At 34.7% G+C, this 23,365-nt stretch overlaps 3 protein-coding genes across 5 annotated transcripts; 1 reads left to right on the top strand and 2 right to left on the bottom strand.

The window, feature by feature from the left end:
• Positions 1-889: 889 nt before the first annotated feature.
• On the bottom strand, positions 890-7,425 carry LOC114421688 (serine/threonine-protein phosphatase PP2A catalytic subunit). Its single transcript, XM_028387741.1, has 11 exons — positions 7,137-7,425; positions 5,353-5,409; positions 4,987-5,070; positions 4,503-4,574; positions 3,751-3,822; positions 3,347-3,387; positions 3,065-3,131; positions 1,854-2,045; positions 1,676-1,765; positions 1,491-1,598; positions 890-1,394 (listed from the first exon to the last, which is right to left on the bottom strand). The coding sequence occupies exons 1-11, from the start codon at positions 7,221-7,223 to the stop codon at positions 1,329-1,331; spliced, it is 936 nt and encodes a 311-aa protein (XP_028243542.1). The 5' UTR covers positions 7,224-7,425; the 3' UTR covers positions 890-1,328.
• Positions 7,426-9,560: 2,135 nt separating this feature from the next.
• On the bottom strand, positions 9,561-13,836 carry LOC114421685 (pentatricopeptide repeat-containing protein At4g32450, mitochondrial-like). Of its 2 annotated transcripts, XR_003668566.1 has the most exons (4): positions 13,697-13,836; positions 11,193-13,220; positions 10,148-10,449; positions 9,561-10,028 (listed from the first exon to the last, which is right to left on the bottom strand). XR_003668566.1 is itself a non-coding variant. In XM_028387739.1 (3 exons), the coding sequence occupies exon 2, from the start codon at positions 13,050-13,052 to the stop codon at positions 11,205-11,207; it is 1,848 nt and encodes a 615-aa protein (XP_028243540.1). In that variant the 5' UTR covers positions 13,053-13,220; positions 13,697-13,836; the 3' UTR covers positions 9,561-10,028; positions 11,193-11,204. The 2 variants fall into 2 exon arrangements, 1 of the variants encoding a protein (XP_028243540.1); XM_028387739.1 differs by lacking the exon at positions 10,148-10,449.
• Positions 13,837-15,794: 1,958 nt separating this feature from the next.
• Positions 15,795-22,714, top strand: LOC114421684 (DEAD-box ATP-dependent RNA helicase 37-like). 2 transcript variants are annotated; one of them, XM_028387737.1, is made up of 7 exons: positions 15,795-15,952; positions 16,329-17,264; positions 17,362-17,445; positions 18,563-18,805; positions 19,279-19,446; positions 19,977-20,090; positions 21,658-22,149. In XM_028387737.1, the coding sequence occupies exons 2-7, from the start codon at positions 16,506-16,508 to the stop codon at positions 22,147-22,149; spliced, it is 1,860 nt and encodes a 619-aa protein (XP_028243538.1). In that variant the 5' UTR covers positions 15,795-15,952; positions 16,329-16,505. The 2 variants fall into 2 exon arrangements, with proteins under 2 accessions (XP_028243538.1, XP_028243539.1); XM_028387738.1 differs by lacking the exon at positions 15,795-15,952 and having other exon boundaries at positions 16,506-17,264; positions 21,658-22,714.
• The last annotated feature ends 651 nt before the right edge of the window (positions 22,715-23,365 follow it).

Raw genomic sequence — 23,365 nt, 5'->3', positions numbered from 1 at the left:
TACTCACTTTCCATCTCTTTTCTTCCTATCTCTATCTCTGATCACAATTCTACCCCAAAATGGATTTATTACATTTATTATTTTCACACCATTTATTATTTTTTCTCCACTTTTCGTTTTTCTTCTCTCACTTTTCTTACTACACACATCCACCCAAAAAATGGGATGAGCATTGAGTATTACCCATTACATTCTCTCAAACCAATTAATGAATCATCTCATGAACAGTAAAGATCGTATAGTTAGCTGCTTAGGATTTGCATGTGTGCTATGCGATACGAGACAACGATTCTGACAACTTGACGAACATCTGATGTAATCTCTAGCTTATTCTAGATCTCCCACATGACCAGTGTCTGGATTCAATTTCATCATTCAATAACAGTGCGTCCACCCATCTCAACCTCATTCTCCAACAGTTTCTGAAAATAGACTTGCAACCAATGAGAAATCCATTCTGAAATTGAACAGTGAATAAAAAAGCTTTTCCCAGTGTACCAAAAAAAGTCAATAAAATGTTGCAGAGGACAGCAAATAATTATTTATTGACCGAGTAGGAAGTATGATATATCTGCAAAATCACAGCAACATACATCTGAGATCCATACTGAAATTGAACAGTTACAAATTGCAAGGCCCAAATTATTATTCATTGACTGAGTAGAAAGTATGAAATATCTGCCAAAATACGATAATGGCGGCATTTAGTTAATTAAGAACAGATCATATTAACTTAAATATAAAACTTATCAAGTCATTAAGTAGTTAGAAAAACTCATTTAATTTTCACTAAGGTTAGCGGAGAAAGAATATCCTTATCAATCATATTACCTTAAACTCATCACAGATGCCTCCATCACACTCTAAATAATTGGAAAATGAAACGACATTTCATGTAAAAACAAGACTACCTATTAGAATATAATTCTCACAAGACGGGTAAAAAATCATAAAACACCATTAAAAGATATGTTAAAAGCATTATCCATCTACAGAAACCCACCCCCTTAACAATAATCCTAAATTGAGAAAAGAAAGGTCAAGAGAATTGCAAAAAATAGAAAAGGAAAAAATGGGGAAAAAACATTAAATTGATACATTGCAAGCTGGAATGATACACATGCCCACAATTGCATCGCCTGCTGCTCAGCTTCCTCTTGGAAAGATTCAGTTATAATTCAACTAAATAACACATCCAGCGAAGCCTAACTTCAAAAATATAAGTATCAATATGATTCATGGCTCTGATTTGGACAAGTAGATGAGCTTGCACATTACTGCATGGCATTGGTTGCTGTGCTGGTAACAGCAACTCAACCAAAATAGTATCATAGGAAGTAATCAGGCGTTCTCCTGGTTACATCTGGCTCTCCCCTCCTTGGAGCTGGCTCAAACTGAGATTAAAAAAATTAATATATGTACAAAAGACTAAAAAAGAGTTAAGATCCAACATATTACTTGAGTAGATGACGAAAAGAAGGAAGCTCAACCTGAATGAATGTGTGTCCTTTGCAGTCATCAACCTCAAGAATTGATGCCATATTCCCACAACGATAACAATAGTTAGGTGCACTAAATATAGTAACCACCTTTTGATCCTGCAACAGGACTATAAATCAACCATTTACCACAACAAATGAATATAAGAACAAACAAAATGATATCAAGTATTTACATGTCCCCAGTTATATCCTTCCATAACCAGCTGGTGAGCTCTAGCAATCAGCTTCAAGTTATTGGTATGGTTAAATTGCTCAGATATGTCCTACAAAAGCAAGTTGCATAAGCAATAAAAAAAAGTAATGGTGACAGATGAAAACAATACAAGCTTGATACATAACAAACAGGACTACCTGGCCAAAGGTATATCCAGCACCTCTAGGAGAGATGCCCCAACCACAACGATCATCTGGATCAGACCATAGAAGATCACACATGGGTCCCTCATGAGGAACTTCTTGTACGCGATCAAAATTACGTATGTTATCCAGGGTTTCAATAGATGGCGACAACCCACCATGAAGACAAAATATTTCAGATTCAACCTATGAAAGTTAACATATCACACTTTAGCAATACTCAATTATTGAAAAACTAGAAATCCAGTGAAATGCATTTGATTGAGCAGCATATCACGAAGCTTAATAAAAAAGAAGAGACACAATTACACTAGACACAGCTAAAAAAGAAGCATATTGAATTCGAAGTACCAAGGACAAAATGCACATGGAACTAGACAAGGTCATTAAATCAAGATCCTGCTTAGGATCAGGAAGGGCTAAAGATCATAAATCATGGAACCTTAGCAAGGATCATAAGATCATACAAAATTCTTAATATATGTGTGAGAGCATAATAGCATATAAATTCATATTTCTGTTATTAAAAATTATTAATGTTTCAATCTACTTTTATATTGATAGTAATTATAAAAATATAAGATGCTGAAGGAGACGGAACATAAAATTTCAGTCCAAAGATCCTCATTTCTTAGGTTCCAGAAACAAAAAAATGCAAGCTTCTTCAGACAGCCATGGCTTCCACATAGCAGGCAGAGCACAAATAGATCAGAAGGATGCTCCAGCCAACTAGAACACAAACAGAGCAAAGAACTTCAAAAGAAAGCTCCAAAACAGATAACAAAGGCATGACTTTGAAATGAGATCAAATAACAGACAGGACTAGATGAGTTTGAACAAGATTGAATAGTTAGAAAAATTGGATTGAATTGATGTCACATGAGATGAAACTTCAAGGTTTTTTTCTTTCCGAAATTGGTCAACTAGACCTAGAATCTCAGTTGGCAACATTCAGTTTTTCATTCACCAGGTCATCTGAAATGGTTCCCAATCAGGGGGAAATAGGGTCATCTGCTCCAACAGATTCCACAATACAGCACAGCGATAGCAGCCAATTCCACCATGGTGTAATCTTAAATGCAAGCTAGCATAATAAGGGTGCCCAGGATCATTGAATTGAACAAACTACCTTGGACCTGAGAACAATGACAATCTAACAAAATATCCCACAATCCTTTCCAAAAATTATGTAATAGTATACTAACCAATGCTGTCAACGGAAAGTAGTCAAACAAATCGGTAAAGATCTTCCAAACATTAGCACTACCATACCTGCAAATGAAATAAAAATATTCACCAATATAGGATTGCACAACTTCAAGAATGAAAGTTATAAAAAGAAGCAAAATATATATAAAGGATTAAAAATGGAAAAAAAAAAAGCAAAATAATATGAATTCCAGATCAACTTTCAGTCAAAATTAATTTGGTATCATTTTGCAATTTATAATTGCTTATCCTCAGCCATGAACTTAGCAGGTACTTACTTCCGCAGGCACTCATCATAAAACCCATAAACTTGAGTAATCTGCAACAGATAGGTAAGATCATCCATTATCATTCAAAGCTAAAGCATACAAAAACAACTGAACAAACAATTAAGTCAAACTCCAACTACTTTATCAAATCAATGGTATCATTTTTTAATACAAGCTTATTTGGTTCCCAAAATACTACAGAATTTCTTTCATCTGGATGTGTGAAAGCATTTGATTGGCAACATTGCAGCAATATGAACTTACGGGTAGCATATTGATAAGAAAAAATCTGTCAAAACTCAACTGATACTGACCAAATGACCATGCCTCCAATTACCAAAATAGGATTTTAAATCTAATCTAATCTATAATCCACTACTAACAGGAAGGTCATGATTTAAAAAAGAACAGACCTGGCGACTTTCATGATTTCCCCTCAGAATAGTAATACGCTGACGATAACGCACTTTAAGGGCAACCAAAAGCTGCATTATGACTTAATTAGCACCAAAAATGTTACAAAACAAATACCATATGGAAGCAAAATATACACAATCTAAAATACGCAATTAAAAAATAGCATTATCAACTTGTACCTCAAACTCAGTTTGAATGTCATACACATCTCTGCATGTTAATGTTTAATTTAATTTTTTTTTGCTCCGCAATGTTTACTTATATGTCGGCGTATTACAATGGTATCCCACTTATACTACAGACATAATGCATGATTTACACATACAAAATCATGGTGCTTTTTATTTTGGATAGCACAGTGCACAACCATGAAAAGTTTAATAGTGGCACCCAATAATTCCAATAACCCCCACATGGCACATAGCATGAATAGTAGTGAATCATTCTCACTGTAGGAGTATGACACAGAAAGGAATATTAGAATTATGGTCCAGAAAACAGAAATTTTGAGGTAAAAAACTACTACGGATAAACTAAGTAATTTTCTAATCCACTAAACAGATATTAAATCACTGATAAAAAAACATATAATTCAAGCTTGGTCAATTAGTCTAAGACCTATAAGATCTCACTAGAACATCCAAACCAAATAATCCCATGATGACTTATAAAAAATAAATAAAATAAAAACATTTCAGAACCAAGTTGAATTCCAAAAAAATAATTAAGTAAAATATTTCATATTTACCGTAACAGTTTCGACAGAATAATAGCCACGATCAACATAATCTCCCATAAACAAGTAATTTGTATCTGGACACTACCAACAAAAAAAGGTAACAAGAATCAGTATTTAACAAAGAGGTTCCATATTTCAACTAGAAGCGAAAAAATATTTAAATATGCAAGGATGAGATGCTAAAAAATAATGGTTTCAATCAAGAATAAAATAAGCACATAGCACATTAGTTCTCAAATTTGAAATAAGACAATGAGAGACTATGTAACTTATTGGCAATAAACACTGCAGTTTGTTTCTCAATTAAAAATTAGACTTTCTGCCATGAAATAAGAAGTAGGCCAAACCTAATTTCACAATACAACACTAAGGAGCATGGAATTTCCTGGTTTTCCAAGTACTACATATTTCATACATATAAATCTATGTAGTCAACGTGTCACAAATTTAATTAATACATGTTGAATGTAAAAACGTCAATCATAAAGAATACCTTCCCTCCAATGCGAAAAAGCTCTGCAAGATCATGGAATTGCCCATGAATATCACCACAAATTGTAACAGGACTTTTCACAGGCTGCAATTATTGGCAAATGAAATAATGTCTTTAGTTTTCTCAGTCATTCAAAATCATCATGAGCTAAAGCCCTACAAATAAACATATTAAACAAAGTAAAAACCAATATAAAGGGTGGATAATAAGACCTCCTTAATAGATAAAGGCCACAAATTGAGAGGGAAAAGGGGCTTGATGCAAACAATGTTGGTGAAATATGAACCAATTTAAAAAAATCCCTACACTGAAAAGCACAAATATAAACATGCTAACATAAATGATAAAAAATACACACAGACTCACCTGTACATTGCTCTCTTCCATCAAAATCTCTTTTGCCTTATCACACAAGACCCTTACCTGTACACACAAGAGCAAAGTGAAATCAGAGTTGGATTGCTAAATCAAAAAGAATCACAACACTATCTCAATGGCAAGGCTATTTCCAGAAAGAAGACTAATTCTTTTCTGTAGCGGCCAAGGGCCATGACACAATGTCTCACAATAATCACACACTATTGACAACTATGGTTTGGGCTTTTAAGTGTTAGTTAGAAATCTGGAAAACGCATCAAAAGAACACTGAATTGTGAACAGAGGGTGGGAATGCTGGGTTTTTTTATTTTAATGGATGTAGAGATTCAAAGTTTTCAACCATAAATCCCTCTGATTCAGCAAAGAGTTTAAACTGTAAAATAAATAAAAACTAAAATAAAAAAATCAATGGCCATAATTAGAAGGGTAGAGAAAAAACAAGGATTTATCCTGTTCATTGTTGTGAATTCTATAGGTGTGATTTTTTCTGTGAAAGACCGCTACCTCAGCTGTGATCTGTGAGAAACAATAAACAAAAAACAGCAGCATTAAAGTGGTCATAGGATCCTCTGCCCCACATCACCACAAAAGCAGCGCAGGTTGCCACTAGTAACTTACTCTGCTAAAAAGGAAAATTGATCTGAACCCACAAAAACCTAGGTAGAACTTTCTTTGAACTCCCTGAATCCCACCGATCAAATACGATGACACGTGCAAATAACAGAAAGAAAGTGAAACTAATTGGAAATGTTTAACTTGACGAATACAGATGCTTTACAAGATAGGCAGTAGGAGAAAGTAGCACGGAATTCTTACTTATTACTTATTAATTATTAACAAGAGCATTCAAGGAACCGGAAGTTTTTAATATTTCCCTTCAGCTTTGCTGACTCCTTCCATATTCTTACTTATTACTTATTAATTATTAACACGTGCAAATAACCGCTTTTCGTAAGTACCAAAATAAGACAAACATCATCCAACGTATGTAATGTCAGAGCTGTATTCCTGACTCAAGACCGAAAACTCTGCCTAAATTACTTCAAAAACCAATGCCAACCAACTAGGGACAAAAAAGAAAACTAACCCCTCCTTAAGCAATAAGCATAGACTCATAACTCATAAACAACACTCCATAGCAAACAACAGCTCCTAACTTGCAGACTTAACAGGGAGTATCCATTCCATAGTACTTACTGCCCTCCCAAATAAGGCAGGTAACAAGTTATCGTATAAAAAATTAACGTACAAATCATATAATTCATCATAAAACCCTTACCAACACACCACACTCAAGCATAGAGAAGGAAATATATTCCTCCTCCTCAAATAATCCTCAGTCAATGTTAACAATCTAAAATATCCACGCCTTAAATGCAGAAAAGCATAATTAATTGCGACCAATTGAAATAGGTCTAAAACTAAAAAACCACAATAACATGATATACTCAAAATCAATGTAAAATAATTTTTTTTTAAAAAAAAGAAAACTAGAATCGCTACCACGAATTCCGCAAATCTAACGGAATATTCGAACAAACGCGCACTCCAGTCGCCATTCCAATTCCGAGAGAAACCAGATTTCACAAAAAAGAGGAACTGATTCAATTTTCGATGCAACAAGCCACGGATCGATGCGCGAGAAGCAGTTGGAGCAAAAAGCCAAAACCGATGACAAATAACAAGAGATTTTCCCGATCCGCGCATCGCATTTCTTAATAACGAAAGGAATAAAACGGAGCGAGATGAAGCGGTTTCGGGAACAACGTTACCTCTTGCTCGGACAAGGGTTTGCACTGCATGAGCTGAGAAATCTGCTCATCGAGGTTTCCATGCGAATTCGAAGGCACCGAATCCATGATCTAGTACTCCACCTCCTGTCCTTGCTCGCTGAGGTCGTTCGATCAATATCCTCTCTCCGAATCGATGGAAACCCTAGATCTCACTCGGAAAACCCCTTTCGCCTTTTCGGTTTGTGTTTGTTGTTTCTGGTTTTTAGAAAGAGAGAGAGAAAGAAGGGTGGTGGTGGTGAAGAAACCAAAGCGTTTAGGAGGCTTCGCTATGCTCATTTTGTTCGATAACCACTCCTTTTTCGGGGGCAAAATTGAAATTACCAACAATTAACACTCATGCTCAACAACAATATTGGGACTAGGTGGATGTGTTGAGCTTTGGATTTTAAAAATTGTAGCCTTTTGCATTTTTAACCTCCATTTTTTTTATTTTGGATAAATTTTACTTCTAATTTTTTAATTTCGTATATTTTATTCCAACTTTTAAAAATATTATAAATTTTATCGTCAGTCATTTTTTTATTAATAAACATAAAGATTGAAGGTAAAATTTATCAAAAAAATAAAAAAACTAAATGCAAAATTGGCCAATTTTTTTTTTAAAAAAAGGATAAAAAAATGAAATTATATTAAAAGTAAAAAAAATGAGGATAAAATCTCTAAATTTGTTAAAAATTGGAGGTAAAATATGTCAAATTGTTGTTGGGATAAAATAAAAAAATAAAAAATTAAAGGTAAAAAATGTCATTAAGCCAAAATTGTAAAGTTGTTTTAAAATGTAACTTTAGGAGCAGGTTTTTTATACTTTTTTGTTTTTAAATTAAAATTTATATTAATAAATATTTTTAAATATGTAAATTATATTTTAGATGTATAATAAGTAATTTAAATTATGATAAAGTTATTATTTTACTATTAAATTTTGTAATAAAGTATTTTTTTTGTGAAAGATAAATTGAAATGGACAACCAAAAGATCAAATATACATGGAAAGATGACACGAGGATAACTTAAAATAGTTGAAATTTGAGATACAATTATTTTGGCTGATTATGTAGTTAGCATATGAAAAACACATAAAGAAATATTAAAATATCTAATTGAGAGTGAAACTAATAAGAAATTTTCTCTTTGAGTTTATATTCTAATTTATAATATAAAAGTATATTATTAAATAATTTTTATTTTAACGGAAAATAATCTCCGAGAACACTTAAAATATGTAACTAAAGTCACACACAAGATACTTGTAAAAATAAATGAATTTTAAAAATGAAAAATGAATTTTTAAATTTATATCGAAAACTTAAGTCACACACAAGATATTTGTAAAAATAAAAAGGATTTTTTTACTATTTTTAAGTTATTTAAATAAGATGGGGATATAAAAAAAAGTCAAAAGTGAACTCGTAATATTTACCTTGTTTTTTTTAAAGCTAAATGTCAGAATTTTTTCATTTTGATCCATTAAATTTTAAAAACCATATTTGCTTCCTCTGTGAACAAAGTTAGTGTTTTGTTAATATTGTCAAAATTTTAAATTTTAAAATAATAATGATTGAAAAACATCACTATATTTTATTTTTAAAAAGCACTAAAAAAATTGTCATCTCTTCCAATTCCAACTTGGATCTCAAAATCGGTTTCCATCAGGTGTTCCGCACCACCATCAGCCTATGCACAAGTAAACGATAGTTTTTGAAAGAACTAATACGAAAAGTTTTTACAAATTAATTAACTTGTGCACAAGTTAATTTTAACTTTTGAAGAAATGAATTTTATTTTTTTCTTCTCCTATATAAGTATTTTTGGAAAGCTTAGTATGAGTTGTGAGACATGAATTGCCAATACAATAATTCAATCACTTGATACGCGCTTCACTGCTTTTCCATTTTCTTGTTATCCCGTCTCCCTCTCCCTTGAAAAGCCTTTCATTGGACCTAAAATAATTTCCTGGCCCTGCTCCCATGCCTAAAGCGAGTTTGTATGTTGCTAAGACAACAGTCACACGTGATTGTGTCAATGTCCTCATTAAAGTACATCTTATCCATTACCTATTCAATTCGTTATCACAAACATTAACTATTACGAAAGGGGCACCCCACCACCGAAGCATCCTAAATGCTCCAACAAAGCTTCAGCAGGGAGCTGAATCTCTTGCTCAACACCAAAAAGAGGAGTAGATAAGTACCCTTTTTTTAATCAGCAAGTAGACTAGTACCCAAGTACTAGTTTTGACCTACAAATCCCTAGTTCCCTAAGCACCAAAAACAACAAGACAGCTATCTCCCACTTGGCAAGCCATATCAAAACTCAAACTGCCAACACACACATATATGCAAGAAGGAAACGTCCAATTATGAACACCAGCAAGAACTTTGACACAGAAGAGGCAAGAAAGAATGAAAGGCAAACAAGTTTAGACTATAACTCAGATGATTTGGATTTTAAGATTGTGGTAAATGACTAGGTTCTGACATCCAAAAAAGTTGTCTGAAATTATACCATTGAATGTCAATGTTGTCTATGAACTGCCTTTCAAAAAAAATGTTGTCTATCAACTACATAAGCTTTTCTCTTGCCTGGAGTGACAATAATAATTTATATCTTATATGGAAGCTACAACAACCAATTATATAAAACTACTCAATGAATAATGCCTCTGCAACCTGAATGCACGTCCCACTGCTTGATTTATTAGTGTGGAAGAGCCTGGTTAAACAAAATTCCAATCTCCTCGTGGATATAAAGATCAATTTTAATTTAATGACCGGGAGATATATGAACAATTTCCCTATCTGCTGGCTTGAGGGGTTACTTACCAACAGCCATTCTATTCAATCCATCTGGTAGTCAGGAATCAGGATACATCTGCATAACAAGATTGTTGTGAGGCTTACCTTAATTTTGCTTCATGACACAATTGACAAAAATATCAAAGGCCAAATAAGATAAAAGGTTAAAAAAAGCATCATAGAAATCCACATTACCATCATATTCATGTTGTAAAATGGCAAACAGATAATATGCTCAACGCCGCAAATATTGCACAAAGCTTTCAATGCCCTCAAACAAGACTTTGTAAGTATATTACACCAGAAAGGTTTGTTTCACCCCAGGTAAAACAATATGGAGTTATCAAGCATTTGCCCGGAATTCAAATGATGGGTCAGGACGAGGCTGAATGATTATTCCATGTCCTATGGCCAATTGAACAGTCCCTTTGACAAGTGTTTCGCACAAGGGATTCAAGGATTTATATTCTTTCATTTTCCCCAAGATACAGAGTGTCCTATATGAGAGAGACAGGAATTGTATGGTTAAGGGACAGACCATCACCCATGCAACAGTCCACCAGTCATACATAGACACTATTAGTATATTTCTCTCTTAAATCATAACACTGCCCTATTCTTAAGAGAAAAAAAAAGGGAAAGGATCCAGAATCAGGACGCAATACTTCACATTTGTTCAAACCAATTCACATTGGCCTCTGCTCAATTTTCTATCATAAATTCATAAGCCCAAATATGAAATTGCAACTCCTAGAAGTGAAAATGGAAATCCCATTTTCATCTCTTTTAGAAAGCAACATTAGAATAAGGATATATTAAGCACCAATTGGAGATGTATCTGTCATGCACTCTCTGCTTTTACTAAAGCATTAGGAGTTTGTAATGTTAACAAACTGACAGTTTTAAGTCTTTCACTCTTCTGTATTAATAAATCATAGCCTTCCTTATGACTAACAATTTAGTCAGCTTAGAAAAAGTATAGTTGCAATAAAGTACCTCTAGGCTGGAGTTTTACTGGCAAAACTCATTGTATTTGCACATGGTACATACTCTAAAAACTAAGCACACTATATTGAACAACAAACAAATAAGGAAGATTTGTTTCATGTAAGTTGAGCTTAACTACTTCTGAAGTATAAAATTTTGCTCACACAAATTGCAGACATTTCAGTTCCAATAAATTCATTAGCTACCAATCAAATAACAAGGGAAATATAAAAAATTAAGAGGCAGGAAGTACCTAAGTTCATGTTCACCAATAATCCCTGCAGGAGCATAGTCCATCGTTAAAATGGTGGAACCTTTTCGCATCTCGAATAATGAGTTCTCTGCCTACAAGCTTAGAAATAATCTTCAGTGCTGTATGGCAATCACCACAAACACGGAGGTTCTTAATTACCCTCATCGGAGCGCGAGCAGGGCTGTTAAGGAGACCATAAGCAATAGCAAGTCTCTCGCTGTGGGCAAGAAGAGCTTCTTCTTTGCCTTCCTGATCTATGTCATGCAACACAAATTTTGTCTCTGGAACATAGCCAGCTTCTTTCATTTGTGACTTTAAACCTCTAAGCAGGGCATATATCTTATCACTTTCAGGATGAAAAGTATCTCCTGCTCGATATTCACGGACTCGACTCCTTACTTCAAGAAGATTTTTGTTTGTCAAAATCCTTTTTTCTTTCTCTTTTGTCAAATCTGAGGCTTTTACAGGTACAAGACCAGCCTTTGATTGCTCATTTAAACAAGAAGAATCTAGCTGCTCAACTAGTTCAGCACAACAATCCCCCAGCCCAGTGTTCCCATGAACTCTACAGAGATTCATCAAAGTCTCCCATATATCAGCACTTGGCTTCATTGGCATCTTTTCAATGAACTCAAAGGCTTCATCCAGATGCCCAATGCTGCCAATCATGTCTACTACACTGACAAAATGAGTCATAGATGGTACAATGCCGTAATCCTTGTTCATGGATTCAAAGTGCTGCATTCCCTCGTCAATATCTCCCAGCATACCACATGCAAATAGAACTCCAATGAACATCTGCCCATCAGGTTTCAGTCCCAAGTTTTTGAATTGAGTAAATAGATCAATTGAATCTTCGGCAAACCCATTCTTAGCAAGCTGTGTTATCATAGTATCCCAAGTAGTCAAATTGCGCTCTGGCATATTGTTGAAAATGTTGAGAGCATCATCTACAGAACCACATTCTAAATACATCTCCAAAATTCTATTATATGTGCTGACTTGGAGAGGTGACAGATGTTGTAAAGCATGCCTGTGTACATTTTTTGCCTCTTCAAGAGACTTATTCTCCCCACATTGGTGCATTAATTGCAAATATCGGGGCAAATCCACAGGAATATCTAGTTTTTCCAGCAATTCCAAAACTTCAACTGCTTCCTTCACGTTACCCTCAATGCAGAAATTATCTAATTCCTCAAGTGTACCTCTATATGGACTATCATTAGATGCTTTGGCTGATTCGCCATCAGGATTTGCATTACTTGATAGATGAGAGCCAACCACTGATCTTTGTGCAGTATTCAAATTTGGCAAATATTGACCATCTTTTAGACTCTGCTGAGACTGTCCATAACCTGGGTACTGTGGACGCATTTCATGACTCCCTTTGTAATGAACATTTTGTGGCTGCTGAAAATGATCAATGTTTTGATTTAGGTCCCCTCTAAGATTTCCCTGTGACTCTAAAGGCCCAGGTGAACTATATGCATTGGGAGACTGCATCCCTTGTCCAGGTTCCTGTGTCCAATCATGTTTCTCAACAAATGGATTTGCATGCATCCCAGAGCCCCATGCATTATCAACACCTGCCCCAACTTTTTGTTGCATTTTCATGTCGCCTTGACCAAAGTACCCATTGACACTTCCATTGTGACCCACCAAATTATTGTGAACATTTCGGGTCACATTTATATGACCTCCATCTGCAATCTGACCAGCTCCATAAGAATTTTGCCCTGCATTTGCTTGGGAAACATAATCAGGTCTTTGCTTGTTCAAAAAGCTCATAAGAATCAGCCTTATTTTGGCTTTCCAGATAAAACCCAACACGATTTTGCTGGTAACCTGAAGAATCATCATTTTGATAACCACCAGAAAACTGTAAATCTGTCCTTTCAGCAGCAGTACTAACAGCACTCAATGTACTAAGGCCTTTGTGTGAGCAACATCCTTTGCACAACTTCAAAAGACAACTAACTGTAACTGATGAGGCTCTCTTAGAAGACATTATTTGGGACTTAACATAATCTGAGGAAAGACAAATTGGAAATAAAATAAAATCAGCGAAAAATGTAAGACATTGGAGGGGAGGGTATCAACTGAAAACAACAATTTTGGGCAAAACATTATTCTGAACTGATGAAAGTTAGAAAGGGGTTTAAATTTAACAAACAAAACAAAAGCAATGTTCACACTGAATGCAAATTGATGCTTGTGATTATAAACCAGGAGATCAGAGTTGTTCCAAAAATTTCTCTACAAGTCTATCTCTCTAAATTTATCCCCCTAAGATGCAGCAAAATAAATTTTCTATTTCACAAAATGATGCCACAGAAAGCTTCTAGGACTTTACTAGCATAACAAATTCATTACCAAAAAGTCTAAGTTGACTAAAGAACAAAGTACCAAAAACTTAGCAGATAGTCAGATACCAAGTTCTATCATATTATATTCTTATCAGCAACAGTATGGTACAGTTACAGATACAGATACAGAGCACTCACAAATCACAATAAGGGAGCAGCTGAGAAACGAGAGAAGAGTGCTCGGTTTGCATCTTTGTGAGGATGTAGGAGAATCAGAAAACGACTCGTGTAATCGTGTTAGGGCAAAATATTTGGATTAAGTCACTTTTGGGCCAAACTGGGTCACGCAACCCGATCCAAAAAACCCAACTGACAAACTCGACTGTTACTTCCTGCACCCCCTTAGATTTTAAAATTTACCCGTTTCCAAAAATACCCCGTCTAGAGCTTTTAAATTTTAACTTTATTTTTGGACTTCTGGATCATGTGATTCATAAGTGTGCTTGCTTTTCCAGACTAAGTAATCCGGTAGCCTTTCTAGCCTATTATGGATTGCCTAATCTGAAAGCCTTTACCTTGTGTTTGGATGAGGAATTTGAATTACTCTTATTCATAATTCCTTCATTTTATAAATGATTTGTCCTTTATGTTCCAGATATGAACAACTTATAACATGCATCTCATTAACGTTTCCATGAGAGGGCGCACTCAATTTTGTTGGGACTAAATCTTCTCAAGCAACTAAAGCCATTACAAGATCAGAATTAACACATAACAAAAATAGACACAAAAACAACAAAGATACAATGCCTCAAATCGAAACAAAACAGTAACAACTAACTCAAACCTATAATCAATATGTCCCAAATTCAATGAATTGTGAAGATATTTTATATCATTTTAGGACATGTTGTCCATGGGTCAAGAGAGTAGAAAAAGTTATAACTGTGTAGCACTTCCAACGAAGACATATTCTTCGAGTAGAAGTATGATGTGAAGTCCCACATCATATAGAAATAAGTATGTTGAACACTATATAGGTGAAAGAAATATTCATAAAAGCCTTAAGATTTTGGATTAATATGTAGTGTAATTACTCCTGCCACACTTTTCCTAAGTGCTTATAAACAAATATGGGTTATTATAAATTTTGTTACCAAACTTTCATTATTTTGTAATTTTTTTTTGCAAATTTTATCACTCAACTTTTGTAATTTTGTAGATTTTATCACTCAAGTTTTTTTTTCCCCACAAATTTTACCATCAAACTTTTGACATTTTGCAAATTTTATCATTCATATTTTTTATTTTTGTGTAGTTTAGCATCACATTAGTAACAAAATGATGTAAAAAGTTACTTTTCTAAATTTTTACAAAAAATTATTTTTCTAAATTAATTATAATTACAACCGATATCAAAAAGTTAAAATCATTCATCTTTCGTCAATGGTGATAAAATACACAAAAATTAAAAACTTTGATGATAAAATTTATAATTAAGCCAAAAAGATTTTAAAAGGTAATTATAACGATAAAATATGAAGATAAATGTGGATACAAAAAATATCTTAACCCCTTTATATATACTAGTTGAAAAAAAGATACTTTGTGCCTCTGTATTTTTCAAGTGAAAAGAAAAAAAAAAAGAAGTTGAAGAATGTACTGATAACAATAGTTACATTTTGAAGGTCTAAGGAAGGAATTGAAAGTAGTTATAAATATTGAAGGATAATTTAGAAATAAGAAATATTTACATAAAAAAGGATAATTATTTTTATTAATAGTTATAGAGATTTATGAAGGAAATGAAAACAATTATATATTTTGAAGGGTAATTTAAGAATAAGAAATGCGTACACCAAAAATATTAGTTGTCTTTATCAGTTTATTATTAGTAGTTACAGAGTAGGAGAAAAAAGACTCTCATGTCTTATAAATAAAAAAGGAAAAGAAGAAAAAAAGGTTCAGAAGTATAAAAAAAAAAGTAAGAAAAGAAAGGATAAAATTACAGAGGGACATTTGTTAAGAAGAGAATAAACTGAAGGAGGGTAAAATTGTTTAAAAAATATGAACACCAAAATGAGATATTTCGTTTATTATTAGTAATTATATTAGTATAGATAGTTATAGATATATAGATTTATATGTTAATAGATAATTGAAAGAAAGGGATAATGTTAAATTTTATTTTTTCTACAATGTGAGTTTATATACCATTTATTTTTAAATTAAATTAAATATAATATATTTATTCTATTTTGAATTTCAAGTTTTGAGAAGAGGAAGAAAAACATTACAAAAGAGAGAAAAGATATTTTGTTGTTTCTAACCTTTGAAGGCGCCTTCTCCTCTCTTTCTCTTTCTGCAACCAAACCAAAAATTAGGGTTTCTCGATCTTCTTCATTTCTCACTGCTCTCACCGTTTTAGGGTTTTACCTTCCCAATACGACTCAGGTGCATCCATCGCTCTTCTCTCTCTCTCTATCTGCAATCTGCGTGCCCTTATTACTATTACTATCATTCTTTCTTCGTTGCTTCGGCTATGGTGTTTTTTGCTCGTTTCGGTTGTTTTCGTATTTGTCTTTCAAAGACATTGTGTTTGGTTCGCCATTTTGCTTATGCTATATTCTATTTGAGATTTCGAGGAGAATGAACTTCGTTTTAACTCATCCATTGTTTTGTTCTTCTCGTTTGTTAAGTTTGTGCTTTTGCATTTTTGTGACTTTGTCGATTGTGTTTGATGTGTTCTGCTAATCGGCTTCTGCTTTATGTGATATCGTGATGTAAATATGTTTGCAACGGTTATTGATCGGAATTCGTTGCTTTGCAGGGCTGCTTCTAAGCAATTTTGTTCGTTTTGAAGAGTATTTATCTGTTTCAGCAGTTTTTTTGTTTTATTTTTTTAATTGGAGGCTACTTGTAAAGCTGCTATCCTGATTCTGGAAAGGAGGGGTTTTCCCTTTGAATTTTGCGGACAACTGTTGACTACGAGAATTTGTGATTGACTATGCGAACTTCATGGGCTGATTTGGCTGCAAATTCTGCAGCCGAAAATGCAGGTCCTGGTTCTTCTGCTGACAATGTGGGAACTGGTAGCACTTTAGCTCCCACGCGACCTGTTTATGTACCTCCTCATCTGAGGAACCGTCAGCCAGCAGCAGAATCCCCTGCCCCTGCTCCAGCATATAGTGGCCCTTCTTCTGGTGCTGGCTCTAGTTCTGGTGCTGGTAATTCTGGATCCCGTTATGCTGCACCCAGAAATGATTATCGTCCTGGGTATGGTGGTGGTGGTGGACGTACAGGTGGATGGGGAAACAAAAGTGGTGGATGGGATCGTGGCAGGGAGCGGGAAGTCAATCCCTTTGAAGAAGAGGATAATGCTGAAGAGGCATTCAGTGAGCAGGAGAATACAGGAATAAATTTTGATGCATATGAAGACATTCCAGTGGAGACCAGTGGTGACAATGTGCCCCCACCTGTGAATACGTTTGCAGAGATTGATTTGGGTGAAGCACTTAATCAGAATATAAGAAGGTGCAAATATGTGAAGCCAACACCTGTTCAGCGGCATGCCATACCGATATCTCTAGCTGGACGGGATTTGATGGCTTGTGCGCAGACTGGTTCTGGAAAGACAGCTGCATTCTGCTTCCCGATTATCAGTGGAATCATGAGGGGCCAACCTGTGCAGAGGCCACCTCGTGGGGTGCGTACAGTGTATCCGCTTGCGCTTGTTCTTTCTCCAACGAGGGAGTTATCAATGCAAGTGAGTTAGTTACATTAACCTTGTATTTATGGTATGGTTTTAATTGGACGTTGTTCTGCAATGAAAATATATTTGAAATGTTGTAATTTGGTTTCAGATACATGAAGAGGCTAGGAAGTTTTCATACCAAACTGGGGTTAGGGTAGTTGTTGCATATGGTGGAGCACCAATAAACCAGCAGGTTTTTTCCTTTTATCTTTGTTTCTTTTTACTTTGTTTCTCCCACAACTTTTTATGAGTCCATGGCATGATATTCTTGATAGATGTTTCAATTTTATAGCTCTTTCTCTCTCTGGCGTGTACACACCTTGTTTCAAATTACCAAACAAAGTTAGTTCAATTTGAGATCCAAGTTTGATAATTATGGTTGTCAAATAGGGATTTGAATCAGAAGACTCGTTTTCTGATCTGTATAATTAATTGTCAGATTCATGATAATAATTAGAAATGTTTTATATAGTTAACAAAGTCATAAAATACATAGATTTAGAAGCATTTTGACAGAAGATTATGAGCATATATATATATATATTGGCATTGAAAGTAAAGAAACTATAAACAATTCAACACATTACAGTCAAAATAAAGCAGGGAGATGCAAGGGACACTTACACAGTGGCTTCAGGTAACAACCTCTTTATTTGTTGCACTCATTTTTCACTCTTTCAGCACACATAGCCAGAGCACACATCAGAGTCAACGTGCAAGGCAAAACAACAAAATATAGATATAACAACGGCAATTAAATACCAGAATAAGAGGTAGGGAACCGCCGCACCTTGAATGATGAATGCAAGCAGCATGAAAATACTAGGGACCACAGCATATGTGAAGCATGTGTTGTGTGGGTAGTCCGAGTGGAGAAAAAAAAATAATGTATGCACATGTTTGGAAGCATACATAGTCTCATGGTTTCATAATGAGCCATGGTGTGAAATTTTGTTACATCCTTTTCGAGCTTCAGTAGTGTTTGGATTTTCATGATTTCAATCTTCCGATAATGCTGCAATTCTGTACTTGAGAAGTTTTGCATTTCTGTGTGGGTATTGGTTGGTCAAGAACTTTGTGGTTATATATTATATTGTAGTACATTTGCTGGAGGTGCTGCACCTTGTAATTAATGAGTCTCAAACTTATCACTGTAGATTCATTCTCTTGTAGATTCTATCCTGTTGCAAATTTTACTTAATGGGTCGAATATGGAATCTAGATTGACCCATCAAATTTCTTTAAATGATCAGTAAGAACTTTTAGGTTTTGGTATATACCCTTACCCTAACAACTTATATTTTCTCTAGCTGCGGGATCTTGAAAGAGGGGTGGACATTCTTGTTGCAACTCCTGGAAGACTGGTAGATTTGCTGGAGAGAGCTAGAGTTTCACTGCAGATGATTCGATATCTGGCATTAGATGAGGCAGATCGGATGCTGGATATGGGTTTTGAGCCACAAATAAGGAAGATTGTAGAGCAAATGGACATGCCTCCACCAGGTGCCAGACAGACTATGTTGTTCAGTGCAACATTTCCAAAAGAGATACAGGTTTGATATAGTCTGTAAAATATGCTTTCATCTGGCATATGATTTTAGTTAAGAATGTGTTTCTTAATTTTGCTATTTTTCCTATTTCATGGTGCAGTTTGGTTTGCTTCCCCCCTCCTTTGTTGCCCCATTGTCTAGGGTCTGCATATATTTTGGACTCCTTTTAGTGCTGGTTGGAAGTCTATGCACTTAGGGAGATGTGTTTTACTTTATAGCATAGGTTTTCATTGCTCTGATATGCATTTTCTTTGTGTATCTGTGAATCACATACTTGTATCTAAGGGGTCTTGCTGTTAATCTCCCTCCTCTTCTATTTCAGAAAGAGTGCCTTTAGAATAATGTAATTTGGTTGTTTTTAATTTTATTTGAGATGATAAGTGCCTTGAGAGGTATAAACAAACAATGCATGAATACCTAATTGTTGTGTATATTATAACTTTTCAGACCTCTTATGATTTTTGGTTGATATGCAGAGATTGGCTTCTGATTTCCTTTCAAATTATATTTTCCTTGCTGTTGGAAGAGTGGGTTCAAGTACTGATTTAATTGTCCAAAGAGTTGAGTATGTTCAAGAGTCTGACAAGAGAAGTCACCTAATGGACCTTCTTCATGCACAGAGGGCAAATGGTGTACAAGGAAAGGTACTTCACTTACATAAAACTTATTACAAGTGATATTAGAGACTAAATGAACGTCAAGAATTTGCTCATCCATTGAATTCTCCTTATAGATACGAGAATTACGCTTTGACAGTCTACCTCAAAGTGTAGCATAGATGGCTTATTGGCAAAAAATTTAGCTTCTTTACCCTCTACCAAAACCAACAAAGGTAGTAGTAAGAAAACTTGTCCAAGGACTTTAGGGAATACCCAGCTCTCTCAAAAATTGCCAATCATAGTTTTTGTAAAGAAATATCTACAGGACAGTCTAAACTGATTCTGAGCAACATGCATGCACTTGTTTGTATTGACATTTTAGGTCAATGTGTGGATTATGGTGTTTTAATTATTTTGAACTCTGTCAGGTAATGCCTTTGCATAGTTACATTGGAATTTCAGTTTGTATGGGGGATTTATAGTGTAGATAATGTATTTTATTCTCTCATATTGTGGAGACTAAGAAGGGAGCTGATTTAGTTTTAATTATTTCATGCGTATATTTTTTTTTTCAGCAAGCTTTAACTTTAGTTTTTGTGGAGACTAAGAAGGGAGCTGATTCGCTGGAACATTGGTTGTGTCTTAATGGTTTTCCAGCAACTACTATTCATGGTGACAGGTCACAGCAGGTTAGTCTATTGCACAAATGTTTAATAGTAAACAGCACTTGTTGTAATGGGTTGTCATATGTCTATGATGATTGACGTATAACATAAGAGTGCTATAGTGCTATGTGAAAAATTGTGTGTATTATTGTTAATAATTAAATTAAAAATATGAAACATTTTATAGACTCCCAAATTCCCCCTTTTTGACCACATATCTCTTTCCCATATTGCCATTGACTTTTTGTTTGTAGTCACAATTCTTTGCCATTTGAAATGAATCGCATGTTCCCTGAATGAGTATGAACTCTTTGTTTAATAATTCTTTTTACTCTCACAATCTCTCAAACCGATGCAACATTTTACTTTCCTGGATTGCCGTTGACTGTAGTTTGTAGTCACAGTTCTTTGCCATTTGAAATGAATTGCATATTCCCTGAATGAGTATGGACTCTTTTTTTTAATAATTCTTTTCACTCTCACAACTGCCATCTCTCAAACCGTTACCTTTGGTTTAACAAATTCTGCACAAATTAAGATTTGTAATCTCTCACTTAAAAAAAGAGCTAATATATCTGACAAAAACGAAATTCTCATTAAAATGTAACGGATGAACAGTGGTTATATTATGCCAAGAAAAGAGCATGTTTTGTGCCTCTTATAGAGCATTTGTATTTGTGCTCTCCATTGTATGTTCTTAAGTGGCTCCTACCTCATTTAAGCGTCAGTTGCTTAAAATTGAGGGAGAAAAAGTGTCTTTAAAGTAATTATTTATTTTAGCAACCAATCCTTAAATTTTTAAGCAACAGAATAAAAAACGCCCTTAGCATAATAGTGGAGAAGGAAAACTATATTAACAGAGAAGCAAGAGAAAATGAGAGAAATCAGAACAAAAAGAAGATTAGAATGTGAAGTTACTTTTACCTGAACAGAGGACAAGAAGTTTCTATAGCTAATAAAGTTGGATTGAGCATTTTATTTGGGTTTTATTTAGAGATGACTTGAAACACCATTGCATTAATGGAAGAAACTATTTTGTTATTGTTCTGCTGCAATTTTATTGAATTCCAATTTTCTGTTTACTTCATTCCTACCACTCTAATACAAAACACAGAATCTTGAGCCTTGCAAGATTTGCAAGTCAAACATTTCAGGACTAGAAGTCTAGAACCGCTATCAAGTGGTTATTTCTAAAAAAGAATTGTTTTTGGTTACAGGCAATATTATTAGGTTTAAAATGACTGTTTTCTTCTGCATCCTTTTTTTGGGCACATCTTTTGCAGTCATTCTCTGATGTTATTAACTTATTATTGGTTTGTTTGTTTGGACCTGGAGCTTACATATATTCTTATATATTATTTATTTTTCCCAGGTTTTTTCATTAATAGGGTCATGGTCCTGGATTCTTGCATCATTTTTGCTTGGTAGTTTAGTGTTAAGAAATTGCTATTGAACTTGCTACCCTCATATTAAACCCTTTTACTTCATAGCATTTACTAATTTTTTTGTTGGTTTTGAACTGCACCAATATTATTGGTTATGGATATACTTGTTTGTCTTACTGTGCTCATCAATTCTGAAATACCCGCAGGAAAGAGAATTAGCCTTGAGGTCATTTAAAAGTGGCAACACCCCCATATTGGTTGCCACCGATGTTGCTGCACGTGGTCTTGATATTCCCCATGTTGCTCATGTGGTCAACTTTGACCTGCCAAATGACATTGATGATTATGTACACCGAATTGGAAGAACAGGGCGAGCTGGAAAGAAAGGTCTTGCAACTGCATTCTTTAATGATAACAATTCATCGCTAGCTAGAGCTTTATCAGAACTGATGCAAGAAGCAAATCAAGAAGTACCTGCTTGGCTCTCACGGTATGCTGCTCGATCTTCTTTTGGTGGAGGCAGGAACCGGCGATCAGGCGGTCGATTTGGTAGTCGTGACTTTCGAAGAGAGGGCTCTTTCAGTAGAGGTTCTTCTGATTACTACAGTGCGGGAAACAGCAGTGGTGGTGGATATGGAGGCTCTGGTGGGTATGCTGGTGGAGGGTATGGTCCTGGGGTCACTAGTGCTTGGGATTGACTTTCTTCTTTTCATAGCATTACATACCATCTTAGGTATAGGTGTGGATACGCCTACAGGATGATTTTTCTCCCCTCGGGTTTTTATGATCTTCAATTTACTTGTGTTTCAAGCCACATCATTTTGTACTATTTTACAGTGCTAATCATTGTGGGGAATGGGTTTGTGTATGTGGTCTAGTAGCCACATCAATAAAGGTTGTGTAATGATGGTAGGTATTGGTGATTACTAACATATTAGGAGTTTCTTGTCGACAACTTTTTATACCCTTCATTTTGGGTGATAATTTTGGTGGGACTGGTTGTAGATTGTGCAAGGGGAGAAATCGAGCTTTTTGTTATAGCCGATCATGGTTTTCTGACTTCTCTCTCAAAGCATGCTCTTTCCAGTTTCAACCAATTTATGTTGAAATTTAATATTTCCCCACTTTGTTGGGCAAAGGTTTTTGTAATATTATAGTGGTGGCTGAAATGAACAAAAGGTTCCCGCCGATGATTTCAATTGAGCAGACTTTTTATGCCTTGTGACTAGTATGGAAACATGTTCATTATGTTTGAATTCTATATATTTAGTGAGAGATTAACATAGACCAAGGGCAAAGGTTATCTTATTACGTTGCACAACAGGGCGTGTGCCACATTATTATCAAATAATGTTTTCACTCATACTTTCCCTTTTTTTCTTAATTATACGAGTTTAGAAAGGAATATGCCTGTCTTTATTTTTGTGTGTATCCCACCACACCTAATGTAGTCACTAATAGTAGCACAGTTCCTTATGTTCTCTGAGTGTATCTGTGGTAATTTTATGTATTCTTCGCGAGATTTTGCTTTTGATATTTCTAACTAAAGAACCTTTGCTCCGAATGGTTTCCAAGTTTGATCATTCACCCTCGGTGTAATATTTTTCTATATACAAACAAAAACAAATAATAGAGGTTCTTTTCCCTCCAGTTTGACATTATGAATTCATTTTAGGTGTTCGGCCAACTATTTATTTGTATTTCAAAGGCTACATTTATTATAAAGTCGGATTAGTTTTGTCTTGTCTATTCTAGATAGCTTGAGGTTGTTAAAGAAGTGGACCGACCATGTATCCCAAAATTGATGATCAAGCCAATAATTCCGATTAAAATAGAAAGATACTTGAGTGGAGAAAAATTACGTATAGAACGGGACCCTTATTTTTAGACTTGTGGATGTGATTACTATAGGAG

This window comes from Glycine soja, chromosome 8, assembly GCF_004193775.1.
Source record: "Glycine soja cultivar W05 chromosome 8, ASM419377v2, whole genome shotgun sequence".
Classification (NCBI taxonomy): Eukaryota; Viridiplantae; Streptophyta; class Magnoliopsida; order Fabales; family Fabaceae; genus Glycine; species Glycine soja.
This window is presented reverse-complemented; position numbering and strand designations above follow the sequence as displayed.

Coding starts and splice junctions, on each gene's coding strand:
- LOC114421688 (XM_028387741.1), bottom strand. CDS start 7,223: ATGGATTCGGTGCCTTCGAATTCGCATGGAAACCTCGATGAGCAGATT. Junction 5,410..7,136: donor AACCCTTGTCCGAGCAAGAG/GTAACGTTGTTC, acceptor TTGTGTGTACAG/GTAAGGGTCTTGTGTGATAA. Junction 1,599..1,675: donor AAGGATATAACTGGGGACAT/GTAAATACTTGA, acceptor GTCCTGTTGCAG/GATCAAAAGGTGGTTACTAT.
- LOC114421685 (XM_028387739.1), bottom strand. CDS start 13,052: ATGATGATTCTTCAGGTTACCAGCAAAATCGTGTTGGGTTTTATCTGG.
- LOC114421684 (XM_028387738.1), top strand. CDS start 16,506: ATGCGAACTTCATGGGCTGATTTGGCTGCAAATTCTGCAGCCGAAAAT. Junction 18,806..19,278: donor CATTTCCAAAAGAGATACAG/GTTTGATATAGT, acceptor GTTGATATGCAG/AGATTGGCTTCTGATTTCCT. Junction 19,447..19,976: donor CAAATGGTGTACAAGGAAAG/GTACTTCACTTA, acceptor TTTTTTTTTCAG/CAAGCTTTAACTTTAGTTTT.